The sequence below is a fragment of the Cricetulus griseus genome, chromosome 10 (genome assembly GCF_003668045.3).
Source record: "Cricetulus griseus strain 17A/GY chromosome 10, alternate assembly CriGri-PICRH-1.0, whole genome shotgun sequence".
Taxonomy (NCBI): Eukaryota; Metazoa; Chordata; class Mammalia; order Rodentia; family Cricetidae; genus Cricetulus; species Cricetulus griseus.
The window spans coordinates 6,277,533-6,297,781 of record NC_048603.1 but is presented as its reverse complement, the minus strand read 5'-3'; the positions used below and the strand labels follow the sequence as shown (position 1 = coordinate 6,297,781).

Sequence of the window (20,249 nt, the reverse complement as noted above, 5' to 3'; positions counted from 1 at the left end):
TTACACAGCCTCATTTCTATCAAATTTGGAGTACCTGTTCCTAGCTTGTAGTTCAAGATTTGAACTCTCAGTTTTCTGATCCTGCTGCCATGCTGAACAGTTACAGCTATGTCGTCTTTGATGCTATGGACTCTCTCCTTCAGAAACCATACACTAAAATGAATACTTCCTTCTACAATTTGTCTTGATCATAGCACTTTTTCCCCTTTGTTTTTTTTTGAGACAAGCCTTTTCATTCAACAGCTATGGCAGTCCTGGTATTAGCTTTGTGGACCAGGCTGGCCTCAAACTCAGAGATCCATCTGCCTCTGCCTTGTGAGTGCTGGGACACAAGGCATGTGCCACCGCTGCCTGGCCAGGTCATAGTACTTTTATCAAGGGGAAAAAAAGTAATACAAAAATGAAACTAAAACAGGATATGACATGCATTATTAGCATAAAATATTTATAAAGCATGTGTACACCAAGTGTGTGTCCTCAACCTTCCCCACTAATACCAACCTTGTGTCCTCACTGCATAAAAGATCACCAATTTCAATCTCATACAAGAAAAACTGAAGTCCACCATTTGAAAAAATTAGTATTAATGACCTTTTGTCCAGTTACTCTCAATGTCAAACAGCAATACAAAATAGGTGTATAAGACAAATGATCATAATGATACCATAGAATAACTCATAGAAATGCTTCATAGGAAATTTGGAAGAGCGAGACTAGTGGCACACACCTGTAATCCCAGCACAGCTGTGAGCCAAGGAGTAGAATCAGGAGCTTGAAGACAAGTGAGTTTGACATAAACATATCTTGTCTCAAAAAGCCAAAGGGTACATCAAACTAAGTTACCAACAAAATAAACCCAAGACAGAGACAAAACTAGAAAGTTAATCCATACAGGTTAAATTTATGAGTCTTGTAATTAGGTATTTGCAATCCTTTCTCCAAGACACACAAACCCACTATGCATTTCCGACATGGAATATAACAAGAAATAATGTCAATGTTAAAAAGAGAAACAATTGGGCTGAAAACGTCATACATTGAATTCCAGGTTGACTGTAACTACTCTTAGAGATGAGCTGGTCTTGTGTTGCACCTGGACCTATATGCTTTACCCTTAATAAAAATCATAGCTATACAGTTTTCTTGCTTCTTAAGGTAATGTTGCCGCTTTTCCTTGCCGTTTTGGTGAATTTTTATCTCTCTTACCAAGTATAATGCTTTGTCGGGGTCAGCAAACCTTGTTTGTACTTTTATACAACTATGATTTTGAACAGCCCTGGGATATAATGATCACCAGACACAGACAAGCCAAAGAATAAGTCGTGCCTTCCTTCCTGTAGAAACTAGTCTGGATGTGGACCACTAAGGTAGTTTTCTGCGACTCTTCATAGTGAAGCATGAAGAGCTCCCAATCTTTTATCATTATGAAGACGCTGTCTTCTTTGGTGTGTTCTTGTGCTATCAACTCTTGTCTTATAAAAAAAGCCTTGTTTCAATAGACAAGACAAACACACGGAGAAAACTCCCAGTGGAAGACAAAATTTGAATTCTTGCTTGTTGCCAGCTATAACAAGCATTCCACCATGCCTTTTTTAGACTTGATGAGCTGAACCACAATTCTGTTTTTATTTTTTTTTTAACATCGGTGAGTGTACAGTTTTTGTCACTTGTAATCACAAGAGTGCTGACTAATATAAATGGTGTCACACCGAGGGCAGGGTAGACGTGCCGATGATTCTTTTGAAGCTTCTTATAAAAAACAAATTGGCATGAGGCAGCTCCTAAAATGCCACAGCACTCAAAGTCCTTAAATATTTCATCATGAAATGATGAAAGTGATATTCCCACATGAATAGGACTAAGTAGAGCTGACTGAAAATCATGTTGTCAGTAAGAAGTATAGCCCAAACTGAATGACACATGGGTGAACAGGCTGTGCCCTGTGAGAAAACTTCTCAATCTTAGGGGAAGTATTTTTCTTTTCACATTGAAATTTTATATGTGTGTATGTTAGTAACTGAATCCCTTTTGACTTCTTCTCATAGAATAAGCAATGGGAGGTGCCATGAAATTTGCTGTAACAAGGGGTTTTCCATCAGAGAGAAGTCTCTCTAAATTTTCATGAAGCTATGCAGCTAGTTATAATTCATTTTTAAGATAGGAGTGGACATCCATGGGTAAGAATCAAATGCATTCCCTTCAATACTTTTACATGATTGCCATTTTCAACATGGTTTTGTTTCGGCTAACGAAAAATTTAAAATGGAAGTAAATGAGGATGTTCCTCAAAAAGCTAGAAATAGATACTATACAATCCAGCTATACTTCTCTTAAGAATCTACCCAAGAATAACTACTACAGAGGTACTTGCTCATTTGTGTTCACTGCTGTTCTATTCACAACAGCCAGGAAATGGGAAGAGCCTAGAAACCCAACAACAGGTGAATGAGCAATTTAATGCTGTAATTATGTAATGTAGTATTTATTATCCAGCTAGTATGAAAATCAAAGCCTAAAATTTTCAAGTAAATAGACAGTTGGAAACAAGCATTGTGAGTGGAGTAACCCAAACACACAAAAAAATACTAAATTGATAAATTTTCTCCCATATGTAGGTGTCAACTTTTGGACTTTGGATGTGCTTGTTTCATTTAGAATACCCATGGGGAGAGGCTTTGAAGGGAAGGAAGTTAGAAGACACTTGGATAGGCCTAAAAGCGAATAATGGAATAGGAAATGAGATGAAGGACTGGGGGACTGGGAAGGGGAAGGAATATACAGAAAGCAATTAGCATTAAAGTTCATAAAAATCTTAAGACATCATATGAGAAACTACTGCCGAAGAAGGCTCCTCAATAATATAAACATAACATACATAAAAAGAGCTTAAACAGTTACCATATAACGAAGCAACAATGCTCTCACTAGACACCACTGTCTAATAAAACACAAATGTCAGGAATGGGTGACCTCAATTGCAGTTCTTAGCAAGTGATATCAAAAAATACCAAATATTACAGCCTACTGCCATGGCTCTTAGTTACCCTCTATAATTTGAAATTAAAATATATTGCTAAAAACATCACGCATTTGGGAACGTGGAGAAAGCAAGCTGGTGTTCACCGGGAGGTCTCATCACTACCGGTTAGCTCTCTTTCCCCCTCTGGAAGGTGTTATGCACAATACCAGAGTGGAAAGTAATCATCAAATCTTATCCGGCTGGGAATTCTGAAAGCTGTTATAAAGATCTAACCTAAAGGGTATTCCCACTAGTGCTATAATGGCTTGATTGTAAAGACAATAACCAACCACTATCTGACTGGATACAAGGCCAGTTCCAAAGTTGGATGCTATATCTGGCGTAGGAATTTGGACCAAGATACTGCTTATAGACAAGTTATAGTCCTTAGAGAAGATTGTACTACTATTACTCTGCTAAAGTGATACGGTTTTAAACTGAATCCTAGCAACCACTCTTTATACTCAGATTAGTGTAGCTCTCAAGTAACATCAGTGAAATTTCGTTCTTGCTACTTACTTCTTTAATTACTTGATTTACTGTTTCTCTCATATATTACAACCTGACCGTAATTCCCCCTCCCTCCTTCCCTCCCAGCTCTTCCCCTCCCACCTCTCCTCTCCCCCAGAGCAACTTCTCCTCCACAGAAGAGCAGGCCTCCCCAGGCTATCAACCAAACATGACATATCAAGTTACAATGAGACTATTATGTATTTAGTACAATGCCTCACTTCAGTAGGAGGAGAAGGATCCCAGAACTAGGCAAGAGAGTCAGAGATAGCCACCATCCCCAATATTAGGAGTTGCACAAGAACACCAAGCTAGACAACCATAACATTTATGCAGAGGACCTAGGTCAGACCCAAAGAGGCTCCACGATTGTCAGTTCAGTTGCCATGAAGCCATTTGAGCTCTGGTTAATTGATTCTGTGGACCATGTTCTCAAGATGTCCTTGACCCTTTGGTTCCTACAACCCTTCCTCCCCATTTTCCGTGGGATTCCCTGCACTCTGCCTAATGTTTGTTATGGGCCATTGCATCTGCTCCTATTGTTTGCAGAATATAGCCTCTCTGATGATCATTCTAGGCTCTACTCTAAGAATAGACTGTAGCAGAACACCATTTGCAATCATTTTGCAGTAGCTTTGGTAATTATCATGAAGACCGCAAATGCGAAGAGAACAAGGGACTATGGAGTCCTCAGTCATAAGTGGGACATTTATATAAGAAGGCTTAGGGATAACTGAAGAAGAATTGGAAAGAGCAAGATCCAGAACTTGTAGACAATGAGAAAACTATTTTCCAGAAATCTCATGGCCGTAAACACATATGAGCCCATAGTAATTGTGTCATCATGCACAAGAAATGTATAAGCCTCAGTTAGACAAAAATCCAAGCACAGAGGGCGAAGTTAATCATGAATTTTCACCTCTAGACAAGGAGCTGTTTTTAATTAATTTATAGCTACCAAGAAAGGAAAGAGTCTGTTTTCTTTAAGGGTATGATCCCCTGGTAGGACTAACAATGGATGGCCACACACCTGAGTGAGGGCAAAGGAGACTTGATGACTTTTTTAAATTGAGGTTATAAATTGGGGTCTGTATAGAATGGGAGAGTGGATCTGGAAGGAGATATGGATTGTGGATGAATCAGATCAAAATCCAGTATGTGAGATTATCAAGATTATCAAAGACTTACTAAATATATCCTAAATGCCAAACCTTAAACATGGGGTAAATATTCATTACTATCAATCTTCTTTCTTATCTGTTAAGTAGATTTGATAAAACTTTCCAAAATTGCTGGAGGGGTGGTGGTGGTGGTGGTGGTGGTGATGGTGCATGCCTTTAAGGCCACCACTAGGGAGGCAAGGGCAGGCAGATCTCTGTGAGATCGAGGGCAGCCTGGGCTGCAGAGCAAGTGCCATGACAGGCTCCAAACCTACACAGAGAAACTCTGTCTTGAAAAGCCAAAAATGAAATTGCCAAAATTCAAGATATTTTAAACTCCATGTTACAAACAATGCATCAGATTCTTTGAGTTTATGAGTAGGCATATTTCGCAAAATGAATGAATTCTTACCATCACAGGTTGGGAGTGGATGACTCCACCAGTGGTTTTTCTCACAAAGAAGGGGCTCTTCATGGCTCAGTCGGTATCCTGGATCACAACTAAATGAAACAGTTGACCCAATGGAGAAATCATGGCCGTATCGACGACCATGGACAGGGATGCCAGGGTCCAGGCAAGAGTATGTGTTCACTGTAACACCTGAAAAACAAAGGTAGGAAAACCAACCATTAGACTGATTGGATTCATACTTGCTGTATTTTCATTGGAAAAAAACTTATGTTTTTTTTAAGTTTCCTGTATTTTATTAAGAACTTCATTTATTCATACTGATCATCCAACAATAGCTGACCTTTCTGCTGGATAGTTTTATGTCAACTTGACCCAACATTAAGTCATTTGAGAGGAGGGAACTTCAAAGATAAAATTCCTACATAAGATTAAGCTGTAAGCAAGCCTGTAGGGCATCTTCTTAGTAATTGATGGGGGAGGACCCAGCCCATTGTGAGTTGTGCCATTCTTGGGCAGGTCATCCTACTGTCTATAAGAAAGCAGGTTGAGAAAACCATGAGGAGCAAACTAGTAAGCAGTACTACTAAATGGCTTCTTGGTCAGCTCCTGCCTCCAGATTTCTGCCTTGTTTGAGTTCCTATCATGATTTTCTTTGATGATGGACAGTGATATGGAAGTGTAAGCTAAATAAACACTTTCCTCTCCAACTTGCTTTATGGTCATAGTGTTTCTTCCTTGCAATATAAATCTTAACTAAGACATCATGTGGCTATTCTATTTACACTTTGGTTGTACATATTCTTAGATCATGTCATTTTAATTATAGTTAGATTCAACTGGGAATAGGACCAAATTCAAAATTATTCTTCTAGAATTTAAGGTGAACAAATTAGATTCAACTATCTTACTATCTTAAAATTTCATTATCTTTCAATGGTGAACCTTTACTCCAACTGGTTAATCTCACCAAGATGATGCCTCGATTATGAACATAATAAAGGTGTTTTACAGTAAGCTTATAGTCAACATCAAATTTAAATGTAGAGAAACCCAAACCAATTCCACTAAAATCAAGAACAAGACAAGGCTGTCCACTTTCTCCATATATAGTCAATATAGTATTGGATGCTCCAGCTAGAGCAATAAGACAACTAAAGAGATCAAGAAAATGCAAATCAGAAGCAGGCCAAGTATGCTATGATAGTATTCATGAATGCCCGCCCCCTGCGCAACAAGTTCTACCAGGGAACTCCTATAGCTAATAAACACAAACTGGCTGAGAAAGAAATGAAGGAAACAACACCTTTCACAATAGCCACAAATATTCTACATTTTTAGTTTCATATGTTGAAAACTAAAAGTGATGCTGTCTTATTAGTAGAGTGTTTTTTTTAAATTTCACAAATATGTTTTTGAACTTTACATGAACTATTTTTCTCATTTATTTAATTTTTTAAGTTAAAGTATAATTACATCATTTTCTCCTTTCTTGTTCCTCTCTCAAATCCCTCCCTTTGCTGTATCTCCAAAGTGTGGCATCTTCTCTTTAGTTATGATTGCTACACACACACACACACACACACACACACACACACACGCACACACACTTATATAAATATGAATTGCACAGTCTGTTTAGTGTACTTTCAGGGCTGGCTACTTGGTATTTGATCACCAACTAGGGGGCTGAGCGCTGGGGAGGACTACTTCTTGCCTCCTCAGCATTCTTTTGTTGTCTAAAGTTCTTTATCTGTGGGAGACAGATTGTGAGATGGAAGACCAGACAGCTACTGAGATTGTGTCTGCTACAAATAATGGGGACACATCACCCATGATACCTCAACAATATGGCTGCCTAAACAAGACCCAAAGAAGTATGAAAGCAACAGAAACACAACACCAAAGTGCAGTAAAAACAGAGTTTCTGTTATCTTTCTTCTTAGAGGGAAAAAAGCGTATGGTAAAAATGAAAGACCGTGGAATCCTAGAGTGTGAGTGGTGGTATGTTTGCAATAAATCCTTCCATAGGTTTGAATCCCAGGAGGAAATAATATTTCCTTTTAAATAATTTCATTTTAAAAGTAGATATTCATGAGAAGTTCTGACAAACATCTGCTAATGTGGAACTTAGGGAATGGTTCATCCAGAAGGGGAATTTATTTAATACAGGAAACTTTATTAATCAATTGTCCACTGAGAACCATTTTCTGTTTCTTTGTAACAAAGAAACCGTGACAGCAGAAATTATTTCACAGTCATAAATAGATGGCAAGACTAATGAAATAAACATCGGTGCAGGAGATAGCTTATGAATTTCTTAAGTTATTGCCTGCAGTAGTCTGCCAGGTCTGTAGCAATGTGTGCCTCACATTTACCTTGACCTCTCTACTCTATTCTACCACATTGTTTGCCAAGGAATTAGTTAACTACAATACTGTTGTTACCTGGACTTAAGTGACAAATTGCCCAAGAAGAAATGCATTTGACCCGAATTTCTCCTTTTTATGCCTCATTTATTTAGTATTTTTTTAGAGAACTGTTTAAGAATTTTATGAATATGTCTTCACTCTGACATTTGGCACACATGCTTTCACTTAATCTTTAAAACTGTCTTGTGACTGACAACTGATGAACAGAGGTAAAGTGTGATGGATGCAGCCGGGGATTAAAGAAAGAGAGACATCCATATGTTGGTATCCACTCATCTGTGGTAAGAATTAATAAAATAGACATGTAACATTGGCACCCCTGACTCAATTTTATAATTATGACTTAAACTACATATTCCTATTAAGAATCTTTAGTTCATTTGAATTTCAAAGTCTTTGAGAAATCTCTTTAACCTTTTAAACTACTTAGAGATACACTTCCATGTGATTAAACTTGAAGTAAAGTGAATTAGCGCAACTGAACAAAATCCCAAAGCTAAAAATAAATGCCATTTCAAGTATAATTTAGAAAGTTCATTAAGGAACTGGGCATAACTACCAAAGAATATTATTCACAAACAATACAAAATAGTGCAATAGCAAAGTGATACTGAGTTACTGAGATTGACAATAGACTTGAGAAATCATGTGTGTGTGTGTGTACTTGAAATGATGTCAGATTGTAGCAACTTGTTTCTTAAATTTCACATACAAGGGTGATTTTCATGTAAATGCACGTGAAAATTTATTGCCATTATTTAAGCTTGTGTATACACTCATATAAGTTCATGTATACACACAAACATTTATACACAGATATGTCCTATGTAGTAAGTCAGAAATGCATACATTTGCAAAATATTTGTAAATCAGAGGTACATCATTTCTACAACAATAATAGTATTGAAAAAATGAACATATAATATAGGTGTGGTGGTACATGTCTTTAATCGCAGCACAGTCAAAATAACAACTTCTAGACCAGCCAGGGCAACAGAGTGAGACTCTGCCAAGCACACAACACCTTCTACACACAGCCCCCCCCTATAAAAATAATATTGTATACATATTCATGATGTAGGGGAGGATGTGGTTATGTCACTGGAAAAATGTGTAAGTCAGAAAACAAGTTAATGGAATCCTTTTCTACCGCCGACCTTTATATGAGTTCTGCTATTCAACTTTAGTTGTCAAACTTGGACAGCTAGAGCCTCTGTCTGCTGAGCTGTCTTGCAAACCCTATTTGAGACTTTTAAAGGAAGCAATGAGCTCTTAACTGTGATAATTATGAAATGATTTCCATCTTTTGGGTTACAGCTTGTTTTAGCTGATTTTTCTTACTATCATTAATCATATGTATGTTATGTTTTACACTGTAATTTTCATTTATATTAACCCTTTACACAGAAAAATAAATATTTTACCTAAACAATGTTTGCAATTCATGTAATTAAAATATGATAGAATCCATTTCGTGAAGTAAATGCTGAAATACGGTATTATTTCAAGTATATCAAACTGATAATGATTTAAGGTTAATATGCTTCCCTAAGCCATGCAAAATAATTAAACCATGAACGCATTGATCTTATTTGGTATTTCTGACATTCACTCAGTATTTCCTTTTAAAGGGATACTAGGTAGCTACTATTTAAAATCCACTGTACCATTTACTTGCATAAAGATATTGAAAAACATTAACTTTATTGTTTATAAAAGAAAACTTTGGTTTTAAAAGGAAAGACAAATAAACAACTTACTTCTCTTAGCAATATGAAGATAATACAAATGTCAAGCAAGCATAATGGGGAAATTGAGGTTTTATAGCTACTTACTTTCATAATGAATCTTGAATCCATTATTGGAACGGCTATTGTCTGTTGTAAACAGAAGGTATATAAAGTTACTGCTGCTGAACAGAAACTGTGGCACTTGTGTGCCATTGTAAGACCCAAGCAAAGGGGACAGAAGATTTGGTCCATCATGGACTTCCAGAACATCGTAATTTAGTTCAGTCTGAAATCTAGGATGAAGAGACACAATTGGAAACATTAGAGAACACATTGAAATAGAACTTTAATATTTTGGTTACTCTACCAATAAGGTTTATTTTTTAAACCACATTAATCATTTTTTTTTTTTTTTTTTTAGTTTGCCTGGTATCTAAGGTACCACTGAAATATCTACATGTTCTAAATATGATGATCTTATGTGGGCCCAGCCAAGAATATCTACTTGTATTCATAAGAAAAAATCTTTGCTTAGTATTATAGGTTATCCTTAGTAAATAAATGACCTATTCCTGACCTATGCATGTCTCAGTACAACTCCGCTCTCTCTTCAATGCTATGGAAAACTATGTTGTCTTACATTGATTTTAACACTACATACATTTCAAACAGGTCCTCTGCCATATAGAAACTGACACATTTTATGTGGTGCTTTGAAGAACTCCACATTTTATTTTTATCTTTTAATATGTATATCTGTATAAGGGATTGTGCTTGTGAGAAAAGTGCCATCAGGTTCCCTAGAGCTGGGTGACAACTGATTTCTAACTGCTTGCTGTCATTGCTGGAAGTAGAACCTAGTTCCCTTCCCAGGGCAGAAAATTCTTGAAATCACAGAATCATAAAACGTATTTGATATTCAAAGTATAAAATTTAATACAAGGCTTCACAGTTTCTTTTTCAAATGTCCTTTTAGCTTTATATAGGTTCATTATGATGTATAGACTATATCTGTTTAATTTAGTTGTATGTTTATGTTTAATTATTTATTTTTTATAATAAATTTATGATAAAGTTTTATAATCAATTTTAAGTAAGTTTAAAAGTTTTATTATAATAATTTAAATTCTGTCATAAAAAGGAAAACAAATGTTAAAACTCTATAATAATCAAGCTCATTAGGTGCAAAGAACTCCTACAAAATATTTTAAGAATAAGACAATTATTTGCATTGTTCTTACAATCAGTTGGGTGGAAGTCAGTGAGTATTCTAGGAACTAAAAAAAGCATACTACATCTATGAAAATGTCATGAGTCCCACTGTTACATTTGCTAAATAAACGCATTCAGTTTTTAAAAGATATATAAAAAAGAGCAATAAGAGAGAGATTCAAGGAATCTAGTGAGCATTAAGGGAATTTCCAATGCTTTCTTGTTTCTCAAGATCATATTTAGAGAAAAATGAGGCATCAACAGATTATAACATCCAGAGACATGGAAGCAGTTTCATTTGCTGGCCTAATGGATAAAACCGGTTGGCTCAATAACTAGAGGTACTTGCTCATCCATCTGTTGCTAAGTTACTCCCATCCTTGCCATCCATTACCAGGTGATCATCTATGACAATGGTTTTCTAATGAAGGCCATATGATATGTTAAATTCTCAAGGGTTTTCACAAAAGAAGGAGAGGAAATGTGCTTTACTTGTGTTTCCCTTAGTTTCCAATGAAGACTCTCTCTCTGTCTGTCTCTCTGTCTCTCTCTCTTTATGTATTACAAAAGTCATTTTAAAGTAAATTTTTAATGACTTATCAGTAAACATTTCATTCATTTACCTATTTTTTTTACAGATGTATAACCAGGCTCACGTGAAGACTTTGGGCAAATGGGGTCACAGGGGAAAATGGTGACCGTATCCTGTGTTTACTTTGGTGATTATATGATAGTACCCATATGTGTGTTACACTTGTAGGCTGTATTGAGTTGGTTTTTCTTCATAGCCCTTGTGTTTCTGAAAATCTAGCAGAGCTGAATTCCCAAACCCTTAGAACGTAGGACAACTAAACTCATTAAATTAAAGGTCAGATGTTCATATCTCAGTACTGTACATATGTACAGCACAAAGGTCTTGCATATCTTAATAGTGAAGTTACAGCGGTAAACAAATAAAAAATTAACTTGAGATCAGACTGAAAGGTCAAAAGGGGCCAGACCTTCAGCATCCAAGATACAGCAATTGACTAATTTAATAAGATTATTTATTGATGTGGTAAGGGAAATGGTGAATGCCAACTAGTTTCATGGCTATTCATTTCTGTATAAGATAGAAAACAAATAAAACATTTGCAGAGACCTTTCAAATGTAATTTTGATAGAGTGTCCAGGTTCAGCTTCAATCACCCACTCACAATTCAAAGAGTCTTTGTAGTATCCCGGCCATCCTGGTGACAGAATCACTCCACTTGGAGCTGAAAAGTGACCGCCACACGGAGCTGCAGAGGAAACCATACAACGTAAGACTAGACTTCGCAGAATATGTTCTGTAAAATATTTTCTGTAGCAACATTTATCTGCCTTTTTGTTTGGGAGACAAGTTCTTCTTATTCAGTCTGTAGTACTTTCACAGTACTTACTATGTAGCCCAACCCAGGTAGCCAACTCAGAACAATCTTTGTGTCTTAGCATCCTCAGTACTGAGATGATAGGCATACACTACTATACTTAGTCCATCGATGATTTTAAATGACTCTTAACATATTCATTATGTGGTTATAACTTAGTCCTTTCTGGGAGTCAGCATTTTCTCCTTACAGAGGGAACATCCTTGTAAAATTGTGGCACAGCAACACTTAGTAGGTCAGCTTACAAACTGTCATCCTCAAGTCTCTGGATAATTTCTTTATGTACCAAGTGTGTGTGTTCATGTTCGTCATCTTCAGTTTGAAATGATGCATACATCGCCAGGTTTGGCTCCCTCTTAATCTGTCCTTATGTTGTCAAATTTTCTTAATTCACATTGATTGCCACTCCCTTGAACTCCAGAGTTGCTATTATAATTTATGCACTTACTTGTCTGAAGTTGGCCCCAAAAGCTCACATATTGGGATGCTAAGTCCCCATCTGAGAGAACTGTTTGGGAAGAATGAGGAGGTATGGCCTTGTGGCAGGAAGTGTGTCACTGGGGGTCTACCTTTGAGGTTTCAAAATCCCACACTATTCCCAGTGACTCTCTGACTTGGGCTTGTGAATCAGGATATGAAGTCCCAGCCACTGATCCAGTACCATGCCTGTTACCATTTTGGCCATGGCTCTAACTAACCCTCTAATATTATAAGCCCCAAATAAACTCTCTGTTGTCTTGGTCATGACATTGTTGGTTTAGATTGTGTGTGTGTGTGTGTGTGTGTGTGTGTGTGTGTGTGTGTGTGTGTGTGTGTGTTGAGACAGGGTTTCTCTGAGGCTTTGGAGCCTGTCCTGGCACTTGCCCTTGTAGACCATGCTGGTCTTGAACTCACAGAGATCCACCTGTCTCTGCCTCCCAAATGCTGGAATTAAAGGTGTGTGCTGCCACACCACCAGGCCTGGTCATGATGTCTTATCACAAAAATAGAAAAGAAACTAAGAGTTTACAACATCACTAACTCACCCTCTACTGTTATTTCTTACTTGTTATTTGATCTTTGGGTTTGGTTCAACTGTCAAAATAATATGCTCTGCATTTGGTTTTATGGGGCACTCATTTCCTAGACAGGCATTTTGACCTGTTTTGTTCACATTAAATTTAAACATCTACTTAATAGGATAGTTAATGCTGTATTTTATTCTCTCTATTTCCTTAAACTAGAACACAAGGGAAACCACAGGATGGGCACTGGTGGAGATTTTATACTTTGAGTATTAACATCTGATTGTGGAGATGATGAAACAGAGTTGCAAAGAGTACAATGGACTAAAGTTCTACAGGTCAGAAAATTAAACCATTGTCTGCAAATTGGTGCTCCACTATCATAGGGAACTGGTCAATCACATGCTCATGTATGTGTCTAATACATCCCTTATTTCTATCATGTTTACATTTTATTCCCAGACAAACATCTCCTTATTTCTATCATGTTTACATTTTATTCCCAGACAAACATCTCCTTATTTCTATCATGTTTACATTTTATTTCTAGACATACATTTCCTTATTTCTATCATGTTTACATTTTATTCCTAGACATACATTTCCTTATTTCTATCATGTTTACATTTTATTCCCAGACAAACATCTCCTTATTTCTATCATGTTTACATTTTATTCCCAGACAAACATCTCCTTATTTCTATCATGTTTACATTTTATTTCTAGACATACATTTCCTTATTTCTATCATGTTTACATTTTATTCCTAGACATACATTTCCTTATTTCTATCATGTTTACATTTTATTCCTAGACATACATCTCCTTATTTCTATCATGTTTACATTTTATTCCCAGACAAACATCTCCTTATTTCTATCATGTTTACATTTTATTCCCAGACATATATCTCCTTATTTCTATCATGTTTGCCTTTTACTCCCACATCCAACCCATCCTGAAATCTATACTCAATTTTTCAGCACTAACTGCCATCTTAGTTTAACATAATCTCATCCCAGGAACACCAACCTTATAACATCTCTTATCAAATACCTCCCTAACTTCTCCACTCACAGGGACTGTCAGCCATGTTGTAACTACACCAATTTACTTAAAGGTCTTCATTGATTTCTTTTGGTCCATATTGACCCCCATGACCTAGCTTTTACCCAGCCTCTGACCTTCTCCTCTGCACTGTACACTGACCACATGTACACATGGATGCACGACATACACACAGGGCAAAACTTAAATTACAAGGTAGTGTTTTAAATGTACAATAATGACCAAGAGAGAAAACAGTCAAATGTATTCTAATTCAAGGCTGCAACACAACAAAAACTATCCCTTTGATAGACTGCTTAATATGTTTTCCCATTTTTTTATTTAAATTAGAAACAAGATTGTTTTGCATGTCAATCCCAGTTCCCTCTCCCTCCCCTCCTCTGTTGCTCCCCCCTCCCCAACTAACACCCTACTTATTCCATATCCTTTCTGCTCCCCAGGGAGAGTGAGGCCTTCCATGGGGGAATCTTCAGAGTCTGTCATATCCTTTGGGATAGGGCCTAGGCTCTCCCACATGTGTTTAGGCTGAGAGAGTATCCCTCTATGTGGAATGGACTCCCAAAGTTCATTCCTATGCTAGGGATAAGTACTGATCTACTACAAGAGGCCCCATAGATTTTCGAGGTCCCCTCACAGACATCCATATTCATGGGGTCTGGATCAGTCCCATGCTGGTTTCCCAGTGATCAGTCTGGGGTCCATGAGCTCCCCCTTGTTTAGGTCAGCTGTTTCTGTGGGTTTCTCCAGTCTGGTCTTGACCCCTTTGCTCATCACTCCTCCCTTTCTGCAACTGGATTCCAGTTCAGTTCTGTGATAATCTACTTCTCATTTTCATTAATAACTGCACAGTTATGGGGGGTTGTTTTCATTTTCTCATAACCAGCCATGCTGACCTGTGACTGTGACAAAGCTCAAAGGATCCTTGAGACCCCAACCCACCTAAGCTGTATAGCAAGACCTTGCTTCAAAACAAAAAACAGGCAAAGCAACCCAATTTTCTTATTGTTTACATTTTTCTTCACTTATTTTCTGTTTTACTTAATATTATCCTATTATTTTATTCATGTTCCTCTTAAGCCATGTGAAATAAGAGAAATAAGACAGTAAATATATAAAACCTTATTAAAAGTTATTCTCTATAAAACACCCACATGAGCAAAGTCTTCATTGGTTTGATTTTTGTTTGTGTTGTCATGAGACCTAGTCTCAGTTGCCTCAGATGAGTTTCAAATATGAAATCCTCCAGCCTTGGCTGCCCTAGCTCTGTATTATAGCCATATGCCATTCAGTCTGGTTTGAATGAAGTATATTTTAGGTGAAATTATTAGACATGCTATTTGCATGAGGATGTTCATTAATAAACCAAATATCATTTAACCAATCCAACACTGACTCCTGAAAGCTTTCTAAGAAGACCACTGTCATGAGGATTACCTACTCTTCCAGTTTGAATGGCACATAATTCATTTTCATGTAGGGTTGTTGTAGATTCCCAAACTGAAAGTGCTCAGTCATCATTTACATTATGTAATTTAAAAGACAGTAGTGAGTATTACATGTGGAGGAGGGACAATGAATGCAGAATATATTTGGCAGAAAACTTTATTATGTCATCGACTCATGGTGTTCTCGGAAAGCATTCATGCATTAAGTCATTAAATGAAGTAATTAGTCATGAAATTAGCAATCAAAGAAGGGGCCAAAAACGATTAAAAAGTAAAGCATCGAGAGGCACTTTGTCTGACCAGACCATCCAAAGAGTGAGGGAGAGAAATGTGTATGGGTTGTGTGTGTTTTTTTTTTTTCTTAAAGAAAATTGTAACAGAAAGATGTCTCTTGTGTCTTCTGAAAGTTCATTCCAAGTAGTGACATCGCTCAGTGTGGGTCCTATAAAGCTTATCCCACATACTAAAGCAGCTTGTTCCAAATTATCATTCCACAAGTCTGAGAATAGACAGACTCCATAAAAGATCTGAAACCCAAGAAGAGAGAGAGGGAGGTTTGCTACGTTAGGCAGAAAAGGTCTCTTGATCTGAGGGGCTGTACAGTGAACACCAGGGCAGAGAAACTGCTCTGAGGCGCTGTCCATGGTACGCCACTACATACAGAGAGACTGCAGCAACACCAAAGAACCTTGACAGCTCAAAACCTGCAAAAGGAAGATGTTAAGTGAGACGGGAGTGATCAAGAGGACAACTGCAGAAACAGTGGACAGTTGAAAACAGTCGTGAATGCAGCGGAAGTGAAATAAGTTTCCAAACCACCAGCTGGTAATGACGATAATGTTTGCAAGACGGATAGCCTTTATGCAAAGCTCACTGCAACATGAATGATAATACAAAAAGAAAAGCAGTTAGTTGTCCGAACACTACAGTGTAATATATCATACATATAAAAATAGTGTATTATGTGATTATCTTTAGGTAGCACTAGTTTTAATTTTGGCTGAACAGTATCATTTGCCGTACCCTAATCAATAGCAATGAAATAACCAATTTTACATACTTATTATTTCTGCCAAATGCTTGAAAAATAATAGGAACTGTTGATACTTCAGAAATACATACACATTTTATACTGAAAGAAAGCCTACATATTCTTAAATGAAAGACTGAAAATATTTCTAATCAGAAAAAGAAATTTTAGAATATTTACCAGGAAGGAAGTTTAAAATCCTAAAGAGGTATTTTTCAAAGCCCACTTATTAGCTCATTTATTCATTCATCAACCAACCAATCATACTTGTTAGCCACACAGAAACAACTTTAAAATTGTTTCTGTTTGTCTGGTGGTATGCTAAGACAACTCCTGGGCCATGGAAAGTGACATGTATGTCTAATACCAGATGCACTGACTTTGTGGTCTGTGACGACAGAACCAAATCTACTTGCAGATTGGGCTATATAGCAAGTCAGGGGTGGGATATAGGTGGCAAGCACGGGGAAAGGAAGGAAAATCTAAAAGAAAAGAAACAAAGCCAGAGAGCTCGTTAAGTTGCTAGAACTGTGCACTGTTATCAGGCATGGAAACCGAGATTCAATGCCCAGCATTACACTATATGGCTGCAATCATGGGATTCTCCAGTCTCAGCACATGGAAGGTAGAGGCAGGTCAATAGGAAACCTAAGGACCAAGGAATACATGTTGATGTCTTAAAGAAGGCCTTGGCCCCTCTGAGGGATGGGGGGGGTGGGAGAGGGGAGGGAACTTTGGGTAATGTGTAAAATAAAAAAATTAAAAAAGAAATAAAAACAACATAAGGTCATCTTTAGTTACACAGTAAATTTAAGGCTTGCCTGGGATACAGGAGAGGGTGGGGGAGGGAGAAAGACAGAGAGAAGGAGGGGGAGAGGGAAGGGGAGAGAGAGAAAGAGAGGGAGGGAGAAAAGAGAGAGAGGTCACTACTATTTTGAATAATTATAGGTATAAAGTTAAAGATTATAACTAATTTAAATATTATCAATCAAGGATCTGATATGAGGTATTCTGACTGTAGAGTGGTATGAAAGTTAACTTACTTAACATTAATTTATATTATATAAATAAGATGCCATGTTTCTGTGTTTTGTGGAAAAGACAGAAACAGAAAACATTAAAAATAATTAAGTTCTAGCTGGGCGTTGGTGGAGCACGCCTTTAATCCCAGCACTCGGGAGGCAGAGGCAGGCAGATCTCTGTGAGTTCAAGGCCAGCCTGGTCTCCAGAGCGAGTGCCAGGATAGGCTCCAAAGCTACAGAGAAACCCTGTTTTGAAAAACATAAAACAAAAAAAAAAGAAAGAAAAAAGAAAAGAAAAAATTAAGTTCTATAATAAAGATATGCTCCAGGTAGAGGACATGAGGGATTTAGGGAAGGTATTTAATTTGATCTTCGAAGGAAGAATTGGAGTTCTGGAAAGAGAGGAGAAGAATAAAGAGCTGAAAATAGTGTAGAGCAGGATTCATGTCTCCATTCGATGGATCATGCATGTCCCGTGCATTTGGACCTCGTAAAATCAGCAAGGATACTTTACAAAAAAAGTTAGAAGACAATCAGAATCTGACATAAGGCTATGGCAGGGAAGAGCTGAATGATGTATTGAGAATAAAATGCTAAAAGCATTTCATGGTGACACCATGTGACACAAAAATGAAAAGAACAAAAACTCTTCCTTATATTCTGGTCACATAACCCAGAATGGATGCTGATTTCACTTCAAACAGTGGAGAACTCAAAGCACATGGGAGTTCCACGGAGAAAGTCAATACCGTGTAGTGCCTAAGTTAGAGAGCATGCTGGCTAGTTTCATGTCGTTTTAATTAGCGGTGATATGGGAGGGGCCAGCCCATTGTGTGTGGTGCCACCCCTTTGGTGGTAGTCCTGAGTTCTACAAGGAAGCAGGTTGATGATGCCATGAGGAAAAAAGCCAGGAAGCAGCACTCCTCTATAGTCTCTCCATCAGCTCGTGTCTCCAGGTTCTTGATAAGTAAGCCTTTTCTTCAATGTCTAGCTTTTGGTCATGGTATTACAGCAGTGGTAACTCTAATCAGGTCAGCGATTATGTGAAATAGCATATATATATATATATATATATATATATATATATATATATATATATTAGAGTTCTTTTCATAGGAATCATTATTATCATTGGCTATATTAAAGCTTTAATGTGTGTAGAGGAAGAGGTGAATATTTATTTAGCAAAACAGAGCGGCAGAATATGTAGGCCTTTTGTACAATGGTTTTATGTGAAGCCAACTATTAGCCAATAGCCATTACATCACCAAATGTAGGATGGACTTTCTGTTGGGGGTCTTCCCTGCTCTGAATCGTGTAAATTAAGAAGCTAGTAACTGTTAAAATTATTTCCTAGATTTGGAAAAACAACAAAAGAGCTGACTTATACTTGACCTGGGGAAACCAGTCTGAGGAAGTATTAGCGACAGCCCCATGGCCTGTTGCCTGTGACTGGCAGTACTTACTTTAGAAACCATCAATTATTCTCCCTCCCTTTGAGGTACAAATCTCCCTACAAGTCAATCAGAATCTCACAATTTTCACAGCCCCAGGAATTATGCCTTTACTCTTGAGCATCAGCAAAAGCCCCTGGCTTAATCTCAGTGGGAGGGTAGGAGATGACTTCATTCAATTCCAGTTAGGGAAGATAAATGAGCTAATCACACTGGGTGTCTTCCTGTTTACCTCCCCCTGGACTTTGCTACAAGTACACATCAGTGTTTCGGAATCTTCTAGAGTAGCTCACAAAAACAGCTGACCTGAACAAGGGGGAGCTCATGGACCCCAGACTGATATCTGGAAAACCAGCATAGGACTGTCCCAGACCCCCTGAATGTAGGTGTCAGTGAGAAGGCCTCAGCAATCTATGGGGCCTCTGGTAGTGGATCAGTATTTATCCCTAGTACTCAAATGGACTTTGGGAGCCCATTCCACATAGAGGGATACTCTCTCAGCCTAGACAGACAGGGGGAGGGCCTAGGTCCTGCTCCAAATGATATGACAGGCTTTGAAGATTCCCCCATGGAAGGCCTAACCTTCCCTGGGGAGCAGAAAGGGGATGGGATAGGGCAGTCAGGGGAGGGGAGGGGAGGGGAGGGGAGTGGAGGGAGGGGAGGGGAGGGAGGGGAGGGGAGGGAGGGGAGGGGAGGAGGGAGAGGGAACTGGGACTAACATGTAGAACAAGCTTGTTTCAAATTTAAATAAAAAAATAGAAAAAATCTTTAAATTGAAAGTTAGGAACCACTTCCATTTCAAATTTATAGAATTAATTTTTCTAAGAAAAAAATGTTTATTTAGATAAAGTTTACCATCTTTAGCTTTAGTGGAGACAGAGACTGATGGAAATCGAGGCTAGCCCATTCTGTCCAAAGGTTTTTATTATAAATTGAGGCTTCAAAACACCATGCTAACAACTTTATTGCAATCATTTTCACTCATTGATAAGAGGTATCATGTCTAATACACTGATAATTTACTAACTGCCAACACATTAAACATTAAAAAGAAATCTGCAATCACATGTATCTGCCCTCCATAGACACACAAATTTTAAAGGTTCATTTTATTATTTTTACTTGTGTTGATGTGTGTTTGTGTGAGTAAATACCATGTATGAGTGGGAGCCTAAGGAGAGCAGAAGACAGCATCCAATCCCCTAGAGCTGGATTTAGCGGCATTTGTGAGCTTCCTGACACAGGTATTCATATCTGTAGTTAGATTCTCTGAAAGAGCTTCAAGTGCTGTTAACCATTGAGTTGTCTTTCCAGTTTTGAGAGAATGCATACAAGGCAGGTAGAT

At 37.7% G+C, this 20,249-nt stretch overlaps 1 protein-coding gene across 3 annotated transcripts in view; it reads right to left on the bottom strand.

Annotated features, from left to right (window-relative positions):
• The window catches only part of LOC100774887 (CUB and sushi domain-containing protein 3), a 1,055,385-nt gene that overhangs the window by 363,208 nt on the left and 671,928 nt on the right, over positions 1-20,249 (bottom strand). For all 3 annotated transcript variants that reach the window (XM_027431430.2, XM_027431431.2, XM_027431432.2), the window contains 3 exons: positions 11,614-11,752; positions 9,366-9,553; positions 5,102-5,290 (listed from right to left, as the gene is read on the bottom strand). In XM_027431430.2, coding sequence (XP_027287231.1) covers positions 5,102-5,290; positions 9,366-9,553; positions 11,614-11,752 — 516 coding nt within the window. The remainder of the gene's footprint in view (positions 1-5,101; positions 5,291-9,365; positions 9,554-11,613; positions 11,753-20,249) is intronic.